General features: G+C 42.8%; 1 protein-coding gene across 1 annotated transcript; it reads left to right on the plus strand.

Moving 5' to 3' along the window:
* Positions 1-1,410: 1,410 nt before the first annotated feature.
* LOC147195959 (uncharacterized) lies at positions 1,411-19,577 on the plus strand. Its single transcript, XM_086127040.1, has 5 exons — positions 1,411-2,003; positions 8,374-8,455; positions 8,656-9,176; positions 11,726-11,779; positions 18,411-19,577. The coding sequence occupies exons 1-5, from the start codon at positions 1,935-1,937 to the stop codon at positions 18,516-18,518; spliced, it is 834 nt and encodes a 277-aa protein (XP_085983166.1). The 5' UTR covers positions 1,411-1,934; the 3' UTR covers positions 18,519-19,577.
* The last annotated feature ends 2,835 nt before the right edge of the window (positions 19,578-22,412 follow it).

Below are 22,412 nucleotides of genomic sequence, written 5' to 3' on the forward strand. Positions count from 1 at the left end.
TAATCTCGCGCCACCTTACCTCTCTGAGCTCATCCGCCCCTACACACCTGCCTCAGGTCTGTGGGCCAGACATTATTAGAACTAAACTGAGGCTCAGAGGGGGTCGAGCTTTTTCTGTTGCTGGTCCCTCTCTCTGGAATGACCTCCCGCTGAACATTCGGCAAGCCTCCTCGCTGCCCATCTTCAAAACCCTCCTCAAAACTCACTTGTATTCTTTGGCATTCGACTCAGCATGACTTAGATTTGTTCTTGGTTTTACTGTTTGGTGCTTTCTACCGCCTTTATTACCGATTTGTCTTACTGTTTATTGTGCATGTTAAATTGCTCCATGTACAGCACTTTGTATGCAGCGATGGCTGTTTGAAAGTGCTCTATAAATACAGTTGACTTGACTTGACTGTTAGTTTTTTGCCACAGTCATGGTTTTGTTTTGCTACTGTGGATTAGTTTTGGTTGTTAGCACTTTGTTTGTTTTGGATTCAGTTTTCTCTGTTTTGTTAAATATAATTCGTCAAGTTCACCCTGCTCCTCCCTCATGCCTGCTTTTTTGGGGTCCACCACCACCTTGCAAATGTGACATAGGTAGGTATATGGCAAACAAATGCGGACAGTTGGCGGGAATTGGTCAAGTCAGACAGGCAGGATTAATACCTACATTGCAGAATTTACTGAGAATTAACGATCCATATAACTCGGGGTCCACTAGCCTTTTTGAAACTGAGAGCTTCTTCTTGGGGACTGATAAATGCAAAGTGCTAACAGTTTTGAAATAGCAAAACCTACCTTTAATTATGTTATTATTAAAATATGAACCAGATGCAACTCCTTTGAAAATGACAAAATCCATTCCAAGCTATATTTTTTGAACAGCCCTGGAGGTTACTCATGTGGTCTTTGGGAGCTATCTGGTGTCCATGTTGTTCACCTCTGAATTAACTCGATTAACTTGATTGTTAACATTCTGGCAATGTGTTGGAGTCCAAAGCCCTCTCTCTCTCTCTCTCTCTCTCTCTCTCTCTCTCTCTCTCCACACACACATTAGTGTAAGATGTTTGACATCAACTGGCCTCTATGAAGGCTGGTCACCATTCAGTGGGGTTTTACATTCATACCTAAATTTGAATTTTCAGCACATTGCACATTATTTAAACGGGTTAACGTGACCGTCAGCCGTGGTTTGCGGTATACTTTCACTGCAGAGCAAGCTAAAAATACTTACATTTTAGTGATACACAATGTAAAAATATCGTATTTGATTTAGTGCGTATTATTCAGATATGAAAAGGGGAAGTAAACAGACGGGTTAACGTGACTTTAACTCGCCTCCTCCTTGACGTCGGAGTATGACGTCATGCAGCAGTAAAGCCAATCAGAGCGCGAGATGCTCTGGCTGGAGCAACACTCGGAAGGCTCGTGCAGCTGGTTCGCATTTGGTTGTGTGTTGCGTGTGTGTGTGAGTGCGTGCGTGTGTGAATGCGTGCAAGTTGATATTTTGCTATTTTTCTGAATCCATTTTAAAATTAATTGTGGAGTATAATCGGGTCGCCGGTGAGTAAGTCATCTATCATTGCCACCCGGCGAGAAGAAAAACACTCCACAAAATCAACGCCGACTTCAATGAACTCGAAAATAACAAGTTTGCTACCTACGCACATCCGTTGACTAGAAGCCAAGACTACGCAGTTGAACCATTTTGGGTTTTAATTTAGTTGGGGTGTTCTCTTCGCTGCACTCGGGAGCCTGTAGCATCTGACTATTTTTTTTTTTTTTTTTTTTGCGGGGGGCGGGGGGCTGTCAGTTGTATAGAGCCTCGTGTGCCTTATTGTATATAAGCACAGTTGTTCCAGTTAGCTAATGAAGTTGTATCCGATATATAGGAGCCAGCAATTAAAACCTATTTGTAAGGGGATAAGCCATAAGCTAGTCAAGTCAACATGTTAAAGAACCTGACCAAGAAGCTAAGAAGACACTCACTCAATGAGATACACCCTTTCCAACGGAAGGTAAGTTTGCACAACTTATATTCATTGTACAGTCCTGAAAGCAGCTGTTAAAAATGTTGAGTGTTCATTCATTTTTCATCATTCATTACAACTGTATATTATATGGAATTAACTTGTCATGGGCAATGGGGCTTTGCCAGATGTTTCCAAGAGCAAACCACAGTTCCACTTTGCAACACAAACGCACCACTAGACGTGGAATGTCATTGACCCATGACACAGCTATTTATTTGTTTGAAGGTACCAAGTGATGCCTCTCGAGGTGTGTGAATGACAACGATGAGCTCAGTGTTATCGGTTCGACGTTTAGTGGGCCAACGAAGGTAGTCAAATCAGTTTTGAAGCTTCATGTAAAAATATGTATCGTATGTGGCAAGTAGTCACAACTATAGATGTGCTTGCGGGTGAATGAAAAAGACAAACATTTCAGTAAAATGTTATTGTCTTTAAGCTTGAAGTCTCCCAACATATACTGTATCCGCCCTTCAATTTTCTGCAACAAAACCCTTGGAAGCGCTCCCCAATTGCTGCAGGCTATATAATGGTTCATTTGGTGTGTAGAAGAGTGGCTTGTGTCCTGCATGGGTCACTAACTGGCCCTATTCACTACACTATTGTGCACGGACCAACTATACAGTCACATGGCAGCCATTTTGTGCCAAAGGGCGCCTGTTCAAAGGCCTGGCTGAGGACCCAGAGCAAAGTGTGCCATCTCTATTGTCGTGTCATGTTTGTGTTTGTTGCTCCGATTGGATGTAAGCATTCTTCCTGACCAATCATGCGTCTGCACTCCATCCATTTCTCTGCAGTATTGCAGTTTTTATGACAAAGTGATTTCGCCGTCATTTTTCAAATAGAACAGATGAGCTACAAATTTTATCTTAAGCTATTATTAAGAGGGGTGGGTTGCAGAAAGTCGCGTCTTCACCCCAAAGCAATTTGGCCTGTGAGGTTTAGTTGACTTGTAAGTTTCTTTTCGTTCAGCATTAGATTGTCATTGACAGTCGATCACGTAATTTGCTGTCTAACTTACACCACTAACTTCACGCTTTGTTGTATTGCTGCTCTGCCAAAAGCATATTTGCTTGCCATAACACCAGCCAGAGACTGAGCTGCACTATATTTGTTTATGGAGTAAACTAGCGGCTAAAACGTGAGGCAACTTTCCTGTCACTTAATAAATTCCATGTTGGAACTTGCTATGCCTCTGCCCTTCACCTTCACATATCCCTTGACTTCCACAGGAGTCGTCTGTGCGCCTGTGAAGCCTGTACCACCAGAAAAATGCAAATAAGAATACTAGTCCTTATTTTATTTATTAACATTATTTTTTTAATAGTTGTCCGCAGCCCACCCAAAAAGGGTGCGCAACCATCTAGAAAACCTTTTAGATAATATGATGCACTCCAACGGAAGTAGTCTTTGGAGTTACTTTTCTTAAAAAAAGAAAAAGGAAAAGTTATCACCAACTATATAAGCTAGGGATGGATAATAAAACATATTTGCAGGTCAGTAGGAAGGGGAACCCTGTGTAGTTTGTCCCATCTTTGTTGTATAGATCGCGTATAATGTTTTGCAGCATCTGGAGATTGAGCGGGGAAAGAATTCGTGCCGCGGATTTTAACTTTTAGTGCTGTACGATGGGCCAAGCCCTGAAACTGTCCAACATCAATCTGACTCTTAAACTTTGCAACCCAAGTTCAAAACATTAGCTTTTCATTTTGGTTAGGAGTCTATAATTCTAAGCAGAGATAAATTCATAGATGAAAAAACAAGTTCCATTTTTAAATGGACTCCTAAACATACTTTGTGTATGGCTTGCTCACAAATAAGTACCTCCAATGTCGTTTCTTTTCAGCTTTGTAGGAGAGGAAAGCCAAAACATGCATTCCATGTGCAGATTTACATTCGGCCATTCAAATGATAGCTCTGGTGGTTGAGTTGTAGGATAACAACATGGTTGTTGCAAATGTTTACCGCTATGTGAGTTAAGTGAAGTCATACCGTGCTAAAAATGGAGACGCCGAACGGTGTTACCAGTTTCTGTCTTCCTTATGGTCTCTTTTTGTATTTGCTAAACCGTTATTTTATTTTTTTACGATATCGCACGAAGGAGTGGCACCCAAATTTCATTGTATGCAATACAATGACAATAAAGGCGATTGCGATTCTTATTTAACACCGATATCGTCAACGCTCCAGTTTGATTCCTGTTGAGGGTCTGATGCAAGTTTTCCAAAGATATTTTCTCTACATGAGTTTCGGGGGTGGTTATTTGAGTTTTAAAGTCAACCGGCAGCGGTCATGGATTACTTGAGGTCACTTAGGCCGTGTTCCTCAACTATTCCCAGGAGCTTAGCCTAATCATGACTAATTGTACTACGCTATGGGAAAGAGTGTGTGGGAAAGACAATTACCCATCTCTGACCCTGAGCTAGTGCTCTTTCATGACAGGGGAGTGTGACAGTGTTCATGTCAGTGTGACAGAGCAAAGCTGCTGTGTGTGTGTGTGTGTGTGTGTGTTTACACTGTGACATTGCCATTGATCCAGCTTAGCAATCTGCTCAGCGATGCAGGGCACAGACAAGGATTCATTCAGCTGTTCTTGACACACAAATTGTCTGTTCCAGCAAGTATGGAAAAACTAGTTTTTCAATGCTTTATTGTACTTGCATGTATTGCTCAATTCTAAAACATCCCACGCCAACAGAAGACAGATGTACCGTAATTGATTTGTATTTAAAAACGGGGGGGGGGGGGGGGGGGGAGAAACCCGTACAATTGATCTTGTCTTTTCTGTCACGAACGAACGAGGTGGTGGAGGACCCCAAAAAGCAGGCAGGAGGGAGTGAAGGAGGAGCAGGGTAAACTTGACAAACTATATTAACAAAACGCTGAGAAAACTAAATCCAGAACAAAGACCTGAAAACAACAAGAATCAATAGTAACAAAAAAAAAAAAAAAGCCCATTGCAGACACCCCAAAAAAGCAATACAAACAAAAATCCATGGCAGGAAGGCACAAACACTAACCAACAAAAGCAGTGACAGCAACAGTGACCATGACCCAACACTGAGTGTTCGGGCTGGGATTCCTTTTAACAGAGACCCTACTAATGACCAATAGGTGTGCTGGTGTAGGAGGAGCCCTAAAAAGCCACCTGTTGGTCCCAAACAGATCAACCATGACACTAGAATCCAAAGTAGCAAACAAAAACCCGTGGCAGAAATAAAACATGAACAGGAACAGACTCGGCAACAGAAACGATGACCCGACACTGAGTGGTCAGGCCGGGAGTCCTTTTAACAGAGAACCAAATAATGACCAACAGGTGTGCTGCTGTAGGAGGAGCCCTACAGAGCCATCTGTTTGTCCCAAACAGATCAACCATGACAGTCGAATCAAAAGTAACAAACAAAAATCCATGGCCAAAGCAAAACACTAACAGGAACAGAATCAGCAACAGAAACTGTGACCCGACACCGAGTGGTCGGGCCGGGTTTCCTTTTAACAGAGAACCTACGACTGACATGATGACCAACAGGTGTGCTGGTGCCGGAGGAGCCCTAAAAAGCCACCTGTTGGTCCCAAACAGATCAACCATGACACTTTTCTCATGTTTTCAACGTAATAAGTAGTCAAACCTCGATTTTTGACCATAATCCGTTCCAGAAGGCTGTTCGAAAAGCGATTTGTCCGAAATCCGAAACTATTTTATTAGCCCATGATTAGGTGCTAATATACTATGCAGAAATAACAAAAAACAAAACAAAAAAAACCCCAGTAAGATTTGCGTAAATCACAACAAACATGTCTGCTCACAATGAACTTTACATGAGGAAGCATCACTTCCTCATGTAAGGAAGCCGAGAGGAGTCGAGTGGCGTATTTGGGTTTGCTCAGTTTGGTCGAAAACCGCTTTTCGGTCGTAATCCGAGGCGTGAAAATCTCGAATTTTCTGGTTGAAATTTGATTTGGTCGATAACAAGAGACGTCCGAAAACTGAGGTTTGACTGTTCTAAAAATTATTTTCAAGAATGCATTTTTTAAACATTCTGACATTTGCTAACTACACAATCATACACATCGAAAGATCTCACTTTTGCTTTTTACCCTGCACCATTTGTGTACATATTCTCAAACCTATGCAAATATTTGTTCATGTGCACCAGGTTAGCTTTACAAAAAAAAAAATATATATTTCCTTAACTTTAGTTTTCATGTGGTTTGCATTACTAAAATGAAACATTTAGAAGTCAGCAAAGTAAAGAACTCACAGGAAGGACCCATTTGCCTTATTATAAAACCAGAAAACACAACTCAGACCTTTTCCTGTCATGATTAATTTTTGGGTCAACTCAATGCCATTTATCGTTCATCATATAGTCGGAGATTGAAACCCACCTCTTCTCTGGTGATGTGCTGAATAAGCCATTTTAGTTGATTGCGCTCCTTCACTAAAGGAGATGAAGATTCCCAACTTGATTCTTTCTGGCAATAATTGCTCATTTAAAGGACTGAGATGATATGTTTGCTTTAAGATGTAAAATAGACCACATTTATCAGTCACTAGACTGTTTCGTACATGGAGCGTAGACCGTGATGAAACTTAGTTTTTCTCAGTAGGTCAGCTCAGATGGCAATTCAGCTGTTCTGCATGATGTAATTAAGTGTTACACACAAAGCAGCTTAGCCTGCCAGCAAGGTTCAGAGTCTGTCAGGTGTGACGTGTGTGGCCCCCGGGGGTTGAATCCAAAATGTTCACCAATAACACACATTGCATTTACATGGAACAACTTGAATCCGCAAATGTTCCGTGGTTGACAGCTCATAGCTTGTGAACTCATACTGTCGAGTTCACGCCGAATTGGACTGAGAGGGCTCCTTTCTCCCTTTTCCTCTTTTATTGAGACATTCAGAAAGAAAAGGACGTGTGTGTGTGTGTGTGTGTCTGTCCGTCTGTCTAGAAGGGTGTGTTCTGTATGCTGGTGTGTGTATGCATGCGTGCAAGCATACACAAACGCACACAAGCGCAGATGGCAGCTGCTCAGCGAGGCTTCAAAGTGGTAATTACCGATTGTGAGGCGCATTACTTAACTGCGAACATTGCGGTCGGCAGGGTATCTGCATTGTTGCGACTGGGGTAGGCGTCCTTGTCTGCTGGGACAGCCTTTGGGGAAAGATTGTTGCCTTGTCTTAACTCACAAAAGACAACTTTTTGATTCATCTGAACATTACCTTGTATGGATTGGGCCAGTTTAACTCGACTAAATATGAACCATCCCAAGAACACAAGCTGAACCAAAATTAGGGATGCACGGAGGCCACATTTTTCAGTTTGTGTATAAGTAATTACATTTGAGTACGGGCTCAAATGTAATCCCAGTTGTTGATACTTGGTCATTCCTGCACACTTGGAATTGTGATGATTTTTAAAATTTTTTTTAGTAAAATGTTTTTCAAAAGCTTTGCCTGATCCTGCCATAGGTTGAACTCAAATATATCTATTTTTCAAATAACACATTGTTGTGACTGACATTTTAACATGCAGCTGCTTGTTTTTCTCACAGTCCTGCCATACACTGTCACACAAGGCACTTTTGTTTTGTGGTCTCTCAGTCTGAATGCGAAGGAGCACTAGCAGAGTTCATCATCCATTTTGCACTTGGCTAAATAAGTGTTGTCGTGCGTATTTTTGGCAAGTATCTTCTCTAACTGGAGCTCGCAAGAGGGAGCACATAACCCCGATCTTGGCTTCCCTTCATTGGCTCTCAGTACATTTTCAAGTTCATTTTAAGATGCTTTCGCATGTTTAAATGCCCGCTCCCTGTCCATTTTTAAAACTCTTTTGAAGAAACATCTTTATTCTTCGGATTTCGACCCAACATGAGACTGACACTGTTCTATTGTTTGTGGTGTCTACTGTATATGTGTTATCATGACTTTGCTTCAATTGACTGCTTTCACTTTCTTTTGTTGTCTGATTGTTGTTTTATGTTGAGAGGGAAGACATTTCAACTGTGCTGTATGTTATACATACAGTACATTTGACAATAAAGTTTATCCAATCCAAACCAATTATTATTTTTTTTGTTGTATGTAAAGTGCATTTTTTTTTGTATAATAATAATAATAATAATACATTTTATATTATGAGCCCAGATGTCCAGTAGCAGTTCTGGGATTGCTATGGGTGCATCCCTACTTTAATTTTGTGCGAGGTTTTGAGCTGCTGCCATTGATTATCTGATGTACTGCATCTGTCAGATAATACAAAGTCATTTGGGGATCTCCTTGTCACGTATGAGTTGCATTCTGGCAAATGCAATCCTTCCCGCAACAAACCAAGTTTTTTTTTTGCGTCCTCCAGTTTTCTTACCATGGCAGTGGTGAGGGCGGTGAAAGTGATGACTCGGAGGGAGAGAACCAGGAGCTTGCACAAATAGACAGAGGTATATCTGCCTTGGCCAACCAGATGTTTTGGTTGTACTGTGCTACTTATGAATTGTTGTTTATCTCCGAATTTTCCTCATTTATTAATTTACACAGAATGTGATGTTTTTTAAATGGAATTTTGGTTTATTTATTTATTAACATTGACTTTTTATCCATTCGGTTTTCCCAAACACCACCTCCACATTTTTTTCGACAGAGAGACGGCGAAATTGTGCCCTCACCCCCTTGGCTACGAGCCAGCAGCACAACCAGGGTGCCCCCTCGCCAGCCCGTTTACGACGTCTGCGCCTGCTTCTTGACGCCAATCTGGATCGCCACTCTTCAGAGGAAGAGCTGGAACGAATCAGCTACGGCGACAACAGGAAGTGGGCGTCGTCACTTCCGCAGCGCCACGGCGATCACCACAGCAGCGCGTCCAGCGATGAGGAGGTGCGGGATCTTTGTGGCTGCGGTTCGCCCGCCGCCGCCGCCGCCGCCAGGCCTCTGGTCGAACCCGATGCTCGTCTGGCTGCCACCTCCAGCCCTGTGCTCTTCAGCTCCAGCCCACCGTGCGGCACCAAGCCGCCTCCCATGCGCTTTCAGCTCCAAGTGGTCCAGCCAGTCACTCGGCCCATCATCTTGACCCACTTTGACCAGTCAGCACCCTATAGAAAGTATCGGCACGGCTACGGTGGAGAGTTGGGGAGGCCCAGTCTTGATTTAGAGAAAATGCAACAGGTTCGGACAAGCCTTTGTCTTTCTTGTATGTCAATCACTCACGGTTATATCAGCTTCTGGTTCAAAGGCAAAGCAGGCGTCAAATCAAGTAGCGCGTTTTTCTTTTCATTTATATTAGCGTGTTGCTGAGGGGAAAACATTCATCCTGGTGTATTTGGGATAACGTCAAAGTTCTATTCGATTATAATCTACCTTTAACTCTGTCTCCATTGGATCGGGTTCCAAAATATTCCACCCCAATCGGTGCCGCTTATGGAAGATGGAGCTCGTCACACTTCTGGACATTTATTGGTTGCCAATTAGAGTCGTCTGCCTTTTTCCATAAGTGGACTTGATTACAGGCCCAGTTAGTAAACTGCGCCACACTGAACTGAACTCCACTTTACAACATGGTGGACATTTGGTCCTTATCACATCATCACTTATCTGTTCCCGCCTCTGACTTTACGGCAGGAAATGTCCACTATTTTGGAAATTAATACTGACCGGCCTGGAAAAAGGTACATCGCCCACATGACCCGAACAAGATGACCAAAGAGCTCTCTTAAAAAACAATTGAAAGAACGAATATTAGAACATTACACACACAGGCACACATTAGTATGAATGCTTGTTCCTCAGCAACACAAACGACTGAGTTGAATAACATCACTGAAGCCAACCGAGTGTTAGCTAAAGCGATATGAGCACTTGTGTTTTGTTCTTGTCATGTGACGTCATGCAGTGTGTACGCGTTCAGGATGATAACAAAGTACGCCAACGCCAGGAAAATGCAAATAGTCGACGCCAAATTGTTCCCTTAGTTCACCCAGTCGCCCTTGACACATACACACACGGCACCACAATTGTGCGCACACGCACGAGAAAGCAAAGTCCTCCCTTTCTGCAGACGGACGCCCGCCACCACGGTGGTCTGGCTGGAGAGGGATGAAGGAGAGGCAAGGCAGGGGCGGCAGATGTCCGTCCTCAATTCTCACAAAGGCTGGCAAGCGAGGGGAAACGATGGAGGGGCGAAGGCAGAAGGAGAGGATTAAATACACAACAACAACAAAAAAAAAACCCAGCATCCACTAATGAGTCGTGGAGAAGCTGGTCCACTAATCATGACAATCCAGTCCAAATGTTTGGCCCGTATCATAGATGGGTATGTGTGTTCACAAAGAGAGGACCACCGGTTTGAGGGATCCATATGCCCATGAGGTTTTTAGAGGGAAAGAGCAGATGATGAGGCAGGGTGCCGCGAGGCGAGGGGTCTAAAAGGAAGTGTGTGTGTGTCACACGCTGGGGATATGCGGCTACCATCCTGCCCGCGTCTTTGTGTCTCCATGTGTCCGTCCTCATGTCTATGAGTTTGTTGTTTGGCTTCGTGTCTGTTTGTGCAAGAGTGTGTGTGTGTGTGTACGCGTACGCAGTCAAGTGGAATGGGAGGTGCTGCAGCGAATACAATAGGGGGCCTTCAGAGGTAGCTCACAGACAGTCAGCCCCAGTCGCCCATTAACCCTTTAGCTGGACAATGTCCAGCAAGTCTTTCGGATTGTCATCAAGACTTTAGTTGTTTGCAAAGCAATAACTTTGCCCAAAATCTCCATTTTGTGATTCTTTGGCAAAAAGTTGTTTGAGAATCAGGATCAGGGGACTTGGTCGTGAAGTCGTCGGCTCCGTTGTTGAAAGGGCAGTGCACACTTGATGAATTGTTTTACGCAGACTTCCATAGGTTTTAATTCTGTCATCGCTCATTTTCTATTTTTTTTTTCTTTGTGTGTTCAACATAATATTTCACTACATCGGGGTTGTCAAAGGCTACAGTCGTAAATTATTAGACCCATGTCTGATGGGTCGAGTGGAACCTGCATGTCCTCTTTCTTTGGACATAAACGCATGCCATATTCATAACCTCTGCAATAGGTCAGGAGGACGTAATTTTTTTTAAAAAAATGTTTTTGAGGATCCCTGCATGCCAACACCCGTAACATCAATGTCAAAAAGATGGACTTTGGCATTTGATGAAAATGATGCTCAATTTTGATTGACAGTGTCGGAGCTCAGCGTCATAAGAACAGGAGTCATGTTTCTAGTCCTTCCTGAGCTCCCTTCTCCCCTTCGATGCTACCTCCTGGACTGGAGACAATTTGATGATTGTGTGGTCCCTCCACCCCTGTTTTTTTGGGGGGCCAGGGGGGGGGGTCATGGAGTTGTGTGGATATGGTGGGGAGGTAGGAGACATGATATTACATAAGCTTCATTGACTGTCTGTTTAGTTTCGTGAGTCAGCTGGATTTGCCTCACTTCCTTGATCCTACTGAATCCGTGTTAATTGACTGCCACCGTCACGACAGATGTTCCTCCTGGAACAGAAACATTTTCACTTCAGTGAATGTCCTGTAAAACCGACAAAGCAAGAATCATCAAAAGCACCTTGGACTAACCAGTTTGGGTTTAATATACACACGTACGCTGCCGAGGCATATGCGTACACTGTGTACATCATGGAACGAAAAAGGTACCTCTCGCTTGTACAAGTTTGTCATTCTGTTTCTTTTTCCTTGCAGAAAATGCTGCTGAAAAAGAACTGCGGCGGAAAAACACGGACCATTAAGATTCGGGTGAGTTAAACATTTAATGTCAAGATAAACGTGAACAATTCACAGCATGTGCAATGTGTTATGGCTGTTTGAGAGAAAAGGTTCGTCGTTCAGGTTATTCCTTTCAAGCCGCGCATACTTGCAAATACATTCCCTTTTTTGTTGAACCATATGGAGCGGTCCATATTAGGCCATCTGTTACCAGCAATGATAACATTGCAAGTTTCAATGCCCCCCAACACACACAGACACACACACACACATGAACGGTCCAGCCTGTCTTGTCGCCAGCACCTTGATGTCAATCCAACTACATAGCGGGACTACATCTGGCAGCAGTGTTTGTTCTCATGCCCCGCCGACGGCATCCGGGCTTTATGATCCCGGCACCTCCGATAGCGCTGATGGATTTCCTTATGAAAATGATCCACAATAACAATTTACGTCACAGCTTGTGAAAACGCATTTACAAGGCGCTTTCAAAGAAGAAGAAAGAAAATCTCACATAAAACAAGACATAATCATGAACACAAATATCCAAACAGACCGACAGTCACGCGACCCAATCTTGCATTCTTCATATGCCACCACCCACTAATTGCTGAAATGGCTTTGGAAACACAAAGGCTGTTTACAACTTCCAAACGGCGACCGTTCATCATCCACCTCCGGCAAGCTCGATCACCGTGTTGGGTTTTAGATAGCCGTGCATAAGGGGAGCTTGCCGGAGAAGCACAGTGGACCGCTACTTGGCATCGAGCGGGCTATTCCAGAAGGATACGCAGTGTGGCGAGAACGGTGACGTCAGCATCACCTTGCGTGGGATCGTGTCATTGGAACCTCATCATACAACCTCATGTTTAGGGAGAGTCGTTACATGCACCAACTGTAACAGCATATCCAGTCCCCCCAGTATAGAAGAGAGATGTATTCACAATCTGCGTTACAAAAAAAATTTTTTTTAAGGGTTAACAGAAGAGTGTTGAAGAGACACGCAGCTGAGGAGGAAGAAGAGGACGCTTTTGCAGATCCCCCGTGTGTGATTACAAGGGATGAGGTCATTTTCCATTTATAGTCCGGCCGGCTGCTATCTCTTTGAGCTGCACCATGACACAGAGCTATTGCTCATTCTTCTCCTCTGTTTTCACTGGTGTAGTTGGAAGTGTTGTTGTCCGTGCCAGTGACGTCTATGGGCACGCGCGACTGGATTTTTCTTGAAGGGAGAACACGGGCATTTGGCCACATGAGCCATTTGGAGGCGTACGTTAACTCTTTTCACCCTTTGTGCTATCGCAGTTCTCTTACTCTATTACTTCCTTTTTCATTTTCCTGCTCTGCATCCGGAAGAGAGATTGGATCTGGATGGAGGGTGGTTTCTCATCTTCAAGCATTCAAGCAGGGGAGCCGTTTTGGGTTTAAGGAGGTTGAAGAAGCGTATGTGTGGGGAGGGTGGAGGCCTGTTACATAGGAACCAGAGGAAAACTACAGTGGCTACTGCTGCTGGGGCCTCCTTGTCCCCGTGGAGGTGAAGAGGGAAACGGAAGTGAAGAGATTAGGCGATGAGGGCTTTTCAGGCTGCCGCAGCGGCGTCCGGTTTCACGCACCGCAGAGAAATGTTGTGTCGGGTGAAGTTGGATGTGGGAAAGTATTGTATGGCGGTTGGGAGGGAAAAAAAAATACTCGGCATGGTTTTTCCTGTAGATATCATGCGGTGCTTTTGAGAGTCGGCTGTCAGCTGACTTTAGGCAAGTGGTGCTTGCCGCACAGCTCCTCGCCAATCAAAGGGAACATAAACAAAACAACCAACCATTCGCGCTCACCTTCAATTAACCCGCTGGCATGTTTTTGGGATGTGGGAGGAGGCCAGAGTACTGTACTGTGAGGCAGACATGCTCGCTACTGGCATGCCACGCTGCCTTATTTGCAACTTCACTGAAAAGGGTCTCAACAAAATATATAGATGTGTGTACAGAAGAAGTAGAAGAGTATAGCATGCTCTGCCATGCAGTAATGCAGTAATACAGATCACAATCTCTCAGTACACAAATTGGTCAAAGAAATGCAAGTTAATGCCACACGACTCCAAATCGTTGGCACTTTGAACTCTGCATGAGCCAAACCTTGTTGTTTGAGGTTATCTGACTTAGGGATGCGAATAATAAGCAATTTGTTCATTGTTGTTTAATTTCAAGAAATTGGAGTCAAACTGAATTGACCGCGACTTGGCGCGGTGTAAGCCTGCTCAGCTACATTGAAAAACAACAAAATGCCATCAGCCACGGGCAGTCGAGCTACTGCCTCGGAGCGGCATTATTTTGCTCAATATGCCACAGGGATGCAGGAAGCAGTTCAGACAAGAGAAAGACATTACTGGGAGATGATCGACTGGCTTATATTTTATACTTGCACATTGGACATGACAGACTTCAGTCTTATACAAATTTGGAACACTAGTTCTAAGTCGGATGAACTTTTTCTCGAAGATGGATAATGTCGAGCTCGGTCCATATGCGGCCGCAAGATGAACTCGGGTGTTTAAATAGACATGTCAGGAGCTCCGTCCTCCCCTGCAATTGGAGAAACCTAGTAGCTTTCAAATAGACGACCGTATTTTCTGTACGATAAGGCACACCTACAATCAATGGCCTATTTTAAAGCTGATTTCATATGTAGGGCGCACCGCATTCTAAGGCGTATATAATAGAAGCTATAATAGTGGTTGCAGTTGAGTTATGCATCCACTAGATGGAGCTACGCTAAAGGTAATACAATACAATGCAGCTTTATTTATATCGAGCTTTCACAACCGCTGCAGCTGTAAAAAAGCGCTTAACAGAACATTTAGAATACTTCGTCCAGGAAATCTGAATATTAATAATAATAATAATAATAATAGATTTTATTTGATCCATATATATATATATACAGTATAAAAAAAGGCGCATCAGATTATAAGGCGCACTGTCGGCTTTTGAGAAAATTGAATGCTTTTACGTGCGCCTTATAGTGCGGAAAATACGGTACATATTGTTCCTGAACTAGTTTGTGGAGTTGGTATTGCGAGGTGTTGCCATGTCACGATTTGTTAGTCTTTATGCTCTGAAAATGATGTCTGAAATCATTGCTCGCCTTGAGCCTCATTTTTCTTTTGCCGATGTCAGAGTGTACCTTCCAATCTCAAGAGTATTACTACTGTGCACGCCATTCGCTTGGATGCATCAGATCTCTTGGAGGTCTTTGTTATGGGAAATGGTAAGCATGAAAACATCCCCTTCATGTAAAATGAAAGTGATCACATTGAAGTTCCTTTTTCAATCCACCTTCTGACACAACCTCCCCCTTCCGCTGGTTCCGGGGAAAGCGCTACCTCATTGCCAAATTCAACAAAGTCATTTCCTGTCTGGAGCAAAATGACCAGGGCTAATTTTAGAGCGAGTGTTCACAGAGCCACCAACAGCAGGTTCCTGCTCAGTCTGCTATTCATCCAAAAGTGGAAAATAATTTGTCACTGGATCTGCAGTGTGAATTAAAGAATAAAAAAACAGGCCAGTGTGGTCACCGGCGATGTGTTCCTCGAGGCCAAGGACCGGCTCGAGGACCGAAGGTCGGTCCTTGGTCTTTGGTCCTCAGCCCTGGCCTCGGAGTCAAGTCCTTGGCCTTGACCTCGGGTTGACGGTTCTCGGACACAACGAGGGATTTGAACCTCCAATCCTTCGTACACAGATATAAAGTGGGCCCGAGGACCCCGCAAAAATCATGAGGAAATCAAACAAAATTCATCCAGGGAAACCCATGTTGATGACTGGCGCTTTAAGAGGGGCGGGGCTGCCACTGACAGATGACAGTCAGTGCAACGTGTAAAGAGCGGCATCACAGTTAGTTTCAATCACGGTTCGTTCCGTTCGCGATCGGCAGTTTAAATAGCGTCTAAAGCCTTTCTGTAACAGTGGTGTCTTTTATTTAGTTATTTTTGCACAGTCGTCACGTTTGTGCGGTCGCACTAGAATGTTGGTTTGAACCAAGTAATTTGCGTTACAGCTTGAGTCAATAATGTCGGCACTTCACTTGGCCGTTGGGATTTGGAGTCCTTTTGCTCGATTCCAGTTATGTATATAATGAATATTGATAATACATAGTTTAAAATCATGGTTGATTTAATTATTTATTATTATTGTGAAGTTGAAGGTATTAAATTAATTAATGTAGTATTAGTGGTAGTGGTAATAATAGTAGTACTCAGAGAATGTTTAGAGATCAGCAATCTCGTTACCTCTGCGTCCCGCGTCCTTGACGCATAATTTTCCCACGGGACGCACAGTTCCAAATAATGTGCGTTTTTGGGATGCAAGGAAATTTCTCAGTCAAAACAAACAAACAAAAAAAAACCTACGGCAAGCCTGAGGATTTCACGGTAAAAATCGTTACCGGTAGCGTGTCGTTTCCGTGGCGTCATTTTCACGGTACCGAAAAATAGTTTAACTATAAAAGTCACCACACACACGAGTTGACTGCGTGATCAACGCGATTTCACTGTGCCTGTATGTGTGTTTGTGATGTGGCGTGGTATGTGAGTGTGTTTCTTCTAATTTACTTTAGTTTAGTTTTATTTTCAGTGTTGGGGGGGGGGGGGGCAACAAATGACGTGCGAATGCTGCTATTTTAGATATTTTAGTCCGCAAACTGAGGAATCGCGCGGATGAAAGTTTGAGATGCCGGCCAAAAAAAAACTCACCAAGGTCTACTAATTACGATATTTAAGAAATGGGAATGCTAGTCTGATTTTTCGTATGAATCGTCCAAAGGCCGTATCACTAAACTCACCTGTGACGTATGCACAGAACGCGAGAGCGAGATACGACGCGAGGCAAGATTACCAGGCAAATTGGTCATTAGATTTGTAGGCTAATCACTGTGAAAAATATTATGAAACAGTATTGTTTATTCTATAATTTACTGGTTGTAGCATGGTAACTTTATCAATAAAACATTCGTCACAAGGTGTAGCAATGCTAATGTTAACTGTGGGTAGAACTAATGATGACGTGTTAAATTATTTCGTCAAATTGATCGTAGATTACACATGCATCGTCTTGGGAAGAGGATGTCAAGCCACAGCAATACTTACCTGTATTAATGATTACCAGTCAATTAATCTTTGCAGTGTGAGATTGGAAAAAAATACATGAGTACACCAGTTTTTGATCCATTTATTTTTTGGAATAAACCTGGAGTACACGGCTGCTGATGTAATGTTCATTGTTAATGTATAGTTTTCAAACATTTACCCTTGAAACGTTATACTTTTGAGTGTCAGAATTCTTGATTATGAATATCAGTCAAAATAGAAAAATGGGTTCCCACGATGAACGTTTACGGAACCCAACATTTGTTACCGTGGTTTCCCATTGGGTAATCCGACGGAACCGAAAAACGGTTACCATGAATTTGCGAAATCCTCAGGCCTGCTCCTGAATTATTTAAATTTTTGCAGCATTTGTTTATCAATGTACAGTATATTGTTGTTGTTTGTGTTATTATCATATGCAATTGAATAAGTAGATCCTTTCAGAATTCGAAATTTGGGAATCTCTCAATGCATAATGGCTCTCATACTTTTCTGATCAGCGAGTCCCTGGGACTCGCTGCCGGTAAACTGTAAAATTATCACTGAGAGATTACCGCTTTTTCTGCAGTCAGTGATTGACTTCTATGCAAAGTCATTTCTCAACTTGTGTTCCGTGCCATGTCATGCCTGTTGAGTGTTGATTGACTTCATATTAAGAAACTACTGCACTAAAACATTCATTCATAAATGTATGCCATATGATTTTATTTTTTTTCTCAGTATAAATAACACGTACCCTGACTGTTCTACTCTTTGAATAAAAACACTTCATTCAAGCGTTAGGGAGTGCAAAGGGTTATGATGGAGGGGTGTTGCAAATCATGAGGACCTGCCAAGTGGTATGATAGCATTGTTTTATACATGTCTTTGGCTTGGCCTCAGTTTCAAAATCAGTCCTTGGTCCTTTGCCTCGGAGGCAAGTCCTTGGTCCTTGGCCTTGGCCTCGGAAAAATTTCCAAGTCCTTGGCCTTGACCTTGGCCTCGGAGGCAAGTCCTTGGCCTTGGCCTCGGGTTGCCGGTCCTTGGACACAACACTGGTGGTCACTAGTCCATTTCTTTTTGTATTGATTCTTATTACCAATACCATTGGAGGTTGTTTTCAGATTTTTTTTAAAGAATCTAATAGTACTGAATATCCTGGTATTGGCTTGAGGTGGCTAAGCAGGTCCTAACAGGTCAGCCGCCTTTCCAAGCGTGCAGACTTGTTACGATATGGGTGAATAAAGCGCTGCGTAGCTTTGGCATGAACTGCGGAATTCTGTATGGCTCAGGGACTCATTGCTGAACTACGGATCAATGCCCAGATCAATTTTTGAACATGGCCATAACTCAAAAGGTTGTGTATAATGCAAACAAGGTCATGCTGCAATCTGCAGAAACTTTATAGTCACCGTCGACAGGAAACTTGGTTAAATAATTGATTTGGCGTCGTAGAGCTTGACAGTGCGTTTTTGCCCGTCGAGCCAGACGGTGACACTGGGATAATCAGTGCAACATGCAAACGCATTTCTCTTTCTCTTTCCTCAGACTTTGACTGGCAGTCGCCCACCACCCAGGTACACGTACGATCCCTCCATTTTCGCCTTCCGGTCTTTAAGCACAGTGCCCCTATCCGAGGATCCTCCCTGCTCTTGAAGAAACGACCCACTGGTAGATGAAGCCTATCACTCCTTCCCTCAAAAGAATGACTGTCAGGAAAACAGACATTTGTTTGCTGCTCCAACTATTGCACACTCAGGTATTCCCATCCTATAAACAATGTCACTTTGATGATTACAAGTCAGCTTTTGGAGAACACAATGGCCTAATCGTAAAATTTCAAAGGATATTTCAGGTTTTTCTAAGTATAGCTGAATATCGCCTGGGATTGAAAGAAAGAGGAGCACAGTTTCTTGAGCGCAGAGGGTGTGAAGTGACAAGTACAACCTGAATTTAGCTTTGGGATTGGATCGCCTTGAAAGGGAAATAATGCATGTAAGACAATCAAACGGTTCCAAGGTTTCTTCCTTCAATGGGATACACGGTATTGACATCTCCTCAGGTTATTGGTAACTTCCTCTTTCAAACAACGGTGAGGTGGGGCAGCCGGTATCCTCATGTTTAGATGCGAAACGTCACCTTTGCCTACCTGGAAAACAACTTCTATGGATGTGTTATTCTTTGAATATGCAGATCGTTTGGAGGTACAACATGTGTCACTGTAGTTTAATCTAGCTGACCTCTTGATGTACATTTTTCAATGAATACGCCATTGTTAGTCTGGGTCAATGTACTTGTATTCTCTTTCTTTGCATGGATTCCAGGGTTTTGCAGAAAGAGGGGTACGTACGCGAGAGTATGGAGTAAAGAATAGTTTGCTGCACATTTGGCAAGTGTAATTGGTGCCGTGTCTTGCATAGCCAACTTGTAGTGTGCCATTTTATTTTTCAAGATTGTACCTCATTACTTTTTAGGTAGAAGAGGACCACTGCTATGTCTCTTTAATGCCTTGAAAAAAAAACCACATTCCTGTTGTGTTGAATGGAAGTTGAGGTAGGTCTCAGCTCTTGACTCGAGCGGATGAATTGATTAAAAGCCAATGTCGGTCGCCACTGTAACTGAAGATATTGCCCAGTTGAATGTAACATTGTGACACGTTTGTCATCCCCTGTTGCACAAAATGAATCAATAAATGTTCTGTGGCCTCTTGTTTAAGGGTGATTCTTATTTGTCATAGAAATACTCGGGCGGACATTCCCGTTGGGAAAGACTGACCACAATTCGCTGCAGGTTGAATCTTATGAAAAAATAAAAACACCACACAAGACCAAGTAATAAGTTAATGAAGACATCGCTCCGCTAAATTAAATACCATTGAAATATGGATGTTATGGTGTATTTAAGGAACATATTCTACATGCATTTGGAGTATTTTTTTTTGGACACACGAGAGTCCAGAACAGGCCCCAAAAGAAATGAAAGGTGAACTCCCAAGGTCAAGTTACATCAGTGTCAGATCTCACCATCCTTCATTGTTTGAGCCAAAGTACTCTTCATGGGAGACAACTACAGGAAGGAAGGACGCCACTGTTGAAAATAAATCACAAAAGAAAACTAAGCAACTGCATGTTGACAATGCTTCTGGGAGAATGTCTTATGGAGAGAGCTGACAAAACTGGAACCTTTTAACGTGGTTGTGTAGAATCAGCTCGAAGTTCACAGATGCAAAAATGAAGCGTATCAATAAATGAACACCGTCCCTACTGTGAAATAAGGGGGGGGGGGGTGTGTTCTTTTATGGGGTTGCTTTGCTCTATCATAACCTGTCTTGAATCTGTGTAGGGTACAATGAAATCTAAAGACTATGTCAGAAAGCTTAGTTTCAGTCACCTCCTTGGTTTTGCAACAGGATAATAACCCAACACACAGCTAAAAACACCTACGAACAGCCGAGGGCAGAAAAATTGAGTATTCCGAAGAGGCCTTCAACGAGCCCTGATCTAAATTCTCTTAGACATCTGTTGAAAGGAGCTGAAACATACCATCTGGCGAAAGCACCCTGGAGCAGTTTGTTCAAAAGAGTGCAACAAAATACATGCTGAGAGGTACATAAGTCTCATTGAAAGTTACAGAACTTGTTTCATTGCAATAATTGCCACAAAGGTTGTGCAACGAAATTTGAAGGTATGGGTACCAAAGTTTTTGTCCAAGATGTTTCATGAGTTTTTTTTTTTTTAAATAATTCTGTTGAACTCCAATTCAAAAGCACTGCCTAATTTTCATTATTTGTTTTTACTAATGACAATTATTATCTTCCTCCCCCCGCCATTCTTTCATCATTATAATTTTCTCTCATTAACAAGAGGGGTACCAACAATTGTGCTCGTTTGTATTTAAACAATTTTATACAATCATAGTAGTGAATCAAACCATCTTTTTAATGGTGCTTGTACTCACAGCATGTAAGTGGCAAGACCAAAAACTAACAGTGAATGCCTGTGACCTTCGATCTGCAGCACCCCATTTAAAAAAATAAAAATAATAATGTGCAAAGGATATCACTACACAGGCTAAGGAACACTTGAGAAAACCACTGTCAGTAAATACTGTACAGTTTGGGGCTACATCCTTAAGTACAACTTAAAACTCCATCCATCCATTTTCCAAACCGCTTGATCCTCACTAGGGTCGCGGGGGGTGCTGGAGCCTATCAGCTGTCTTCGGGCAGTAGGCGGGGGACACCCTGAATCGGTTGCCAGCCAATCGCAGGGCACACAGAGACGAACAACCATCCACGCTCACATTCACACCTAGGGACAATTTAGAGCGTTCAATCAGCCTGCCATGCATGTTTTTTGGAATGTGGGAGGAAACCGGAGTACCCGGAGAAAACCCACGCAGGCCCGGGGAGAACATGCAAACTCCACACAGGGAGGCCGGAGCTGGAATTGAACCTCTGCACTGTGAAGCCGACGTGCTAACCACTGGACTACCGGGCCGCCCAACTTAAAACTCTACTATGCAAAATAAGAAAAGGGTTCTGTGGTCTGATGAGTCCACATATCAAATTGTTTTTGGAAGTTGCGTCCTCTCGGCCAAAGAGAAAAAGATCATCCGGACTATTATGGACACAAAGTTCAAAATCCAGCATCTGGGGCTGTGCGAGTGCCAATGGCACGGGTAACTAACACGCCATTAATGATGAAAGGTGCAAACAGGTTTTGGAGAAACATATGCTGCCATCTACGTCTAAGCGAGACAATGGTAAAACACGTCCTGCATGTGTTACAACAGTGTGGCTTCGTAGAAAAGATTGGCCAGCCTGCAGTCCAGACCTGTCTCCCACTGAAAATTTGTGGGACATTATGAAGCCCAAAATACAACAATGGAGACCCCAGACTATTGAACAGCTGAAGCTGTACATCAAGCAACAATGGGAAAGAATTCCACCGACAAAGCTTCAACAATTTGTGTCCACAGTTCTCAAACATTGATTGAATAAAGGCAAGAAAAGGCAGTGTAACAGCGGTAAACCCTGTCCCAGCTTTTTCGGGAATGTGTTGCATCCATAAAATTTAACGAAAAAGTTACGTATTTTAAATTGTTTTTTGTGCATGCAATTTTTTTCTACTTTCTCCTTCTCATAAGTTTTGCTCCTGTAAATTGTGAATTTCTCCATTGTGAGACAAATAGTTTTTTTTCTTCTTCTTCTAATATTTGCTAGACACAAAGCTTATCAGTTTGATCATTAAATACCTTTTCTTTGGAGTAATTCGATTAAATGATTGATTCAACGTGATTTGCAAATCATTGCATTCCGTTTTTATTCATGTTTAACGCAATGTTCCAACTAAGGTGGAATTGGGGTTTGTACTTGAAGTCAGCTCTTAGCATTTGCAGTTTAGGTCAAGTGGGTTAGCAATGGACTAAAATTAGACCCTTTTCAACCATTGCTAATATCATTGGCCCATGAGCGTCAAATCATTTCGCACACTTTTAATGAACTTATTAGTGTACACACTTACTCATACACTACAGAAAATGACTCCA

This window comes from Hippocampus guttulatus, chromosome 13 (genome assembly GCF_054856545.1).
Source record: "Hippocampus guttulatus isolate MCC_2025c chromosome 13, RoL_Hgut_1.0, whole genome shotgun sequence".
In the NCBI taxonomy this organism is placed as follows: Eukaryota; Metazoa; Chordata; class Actinopteri; order Syngnathiformes; family Syngnathidae; genus Hippocampus; species Hippocampus guttulatus.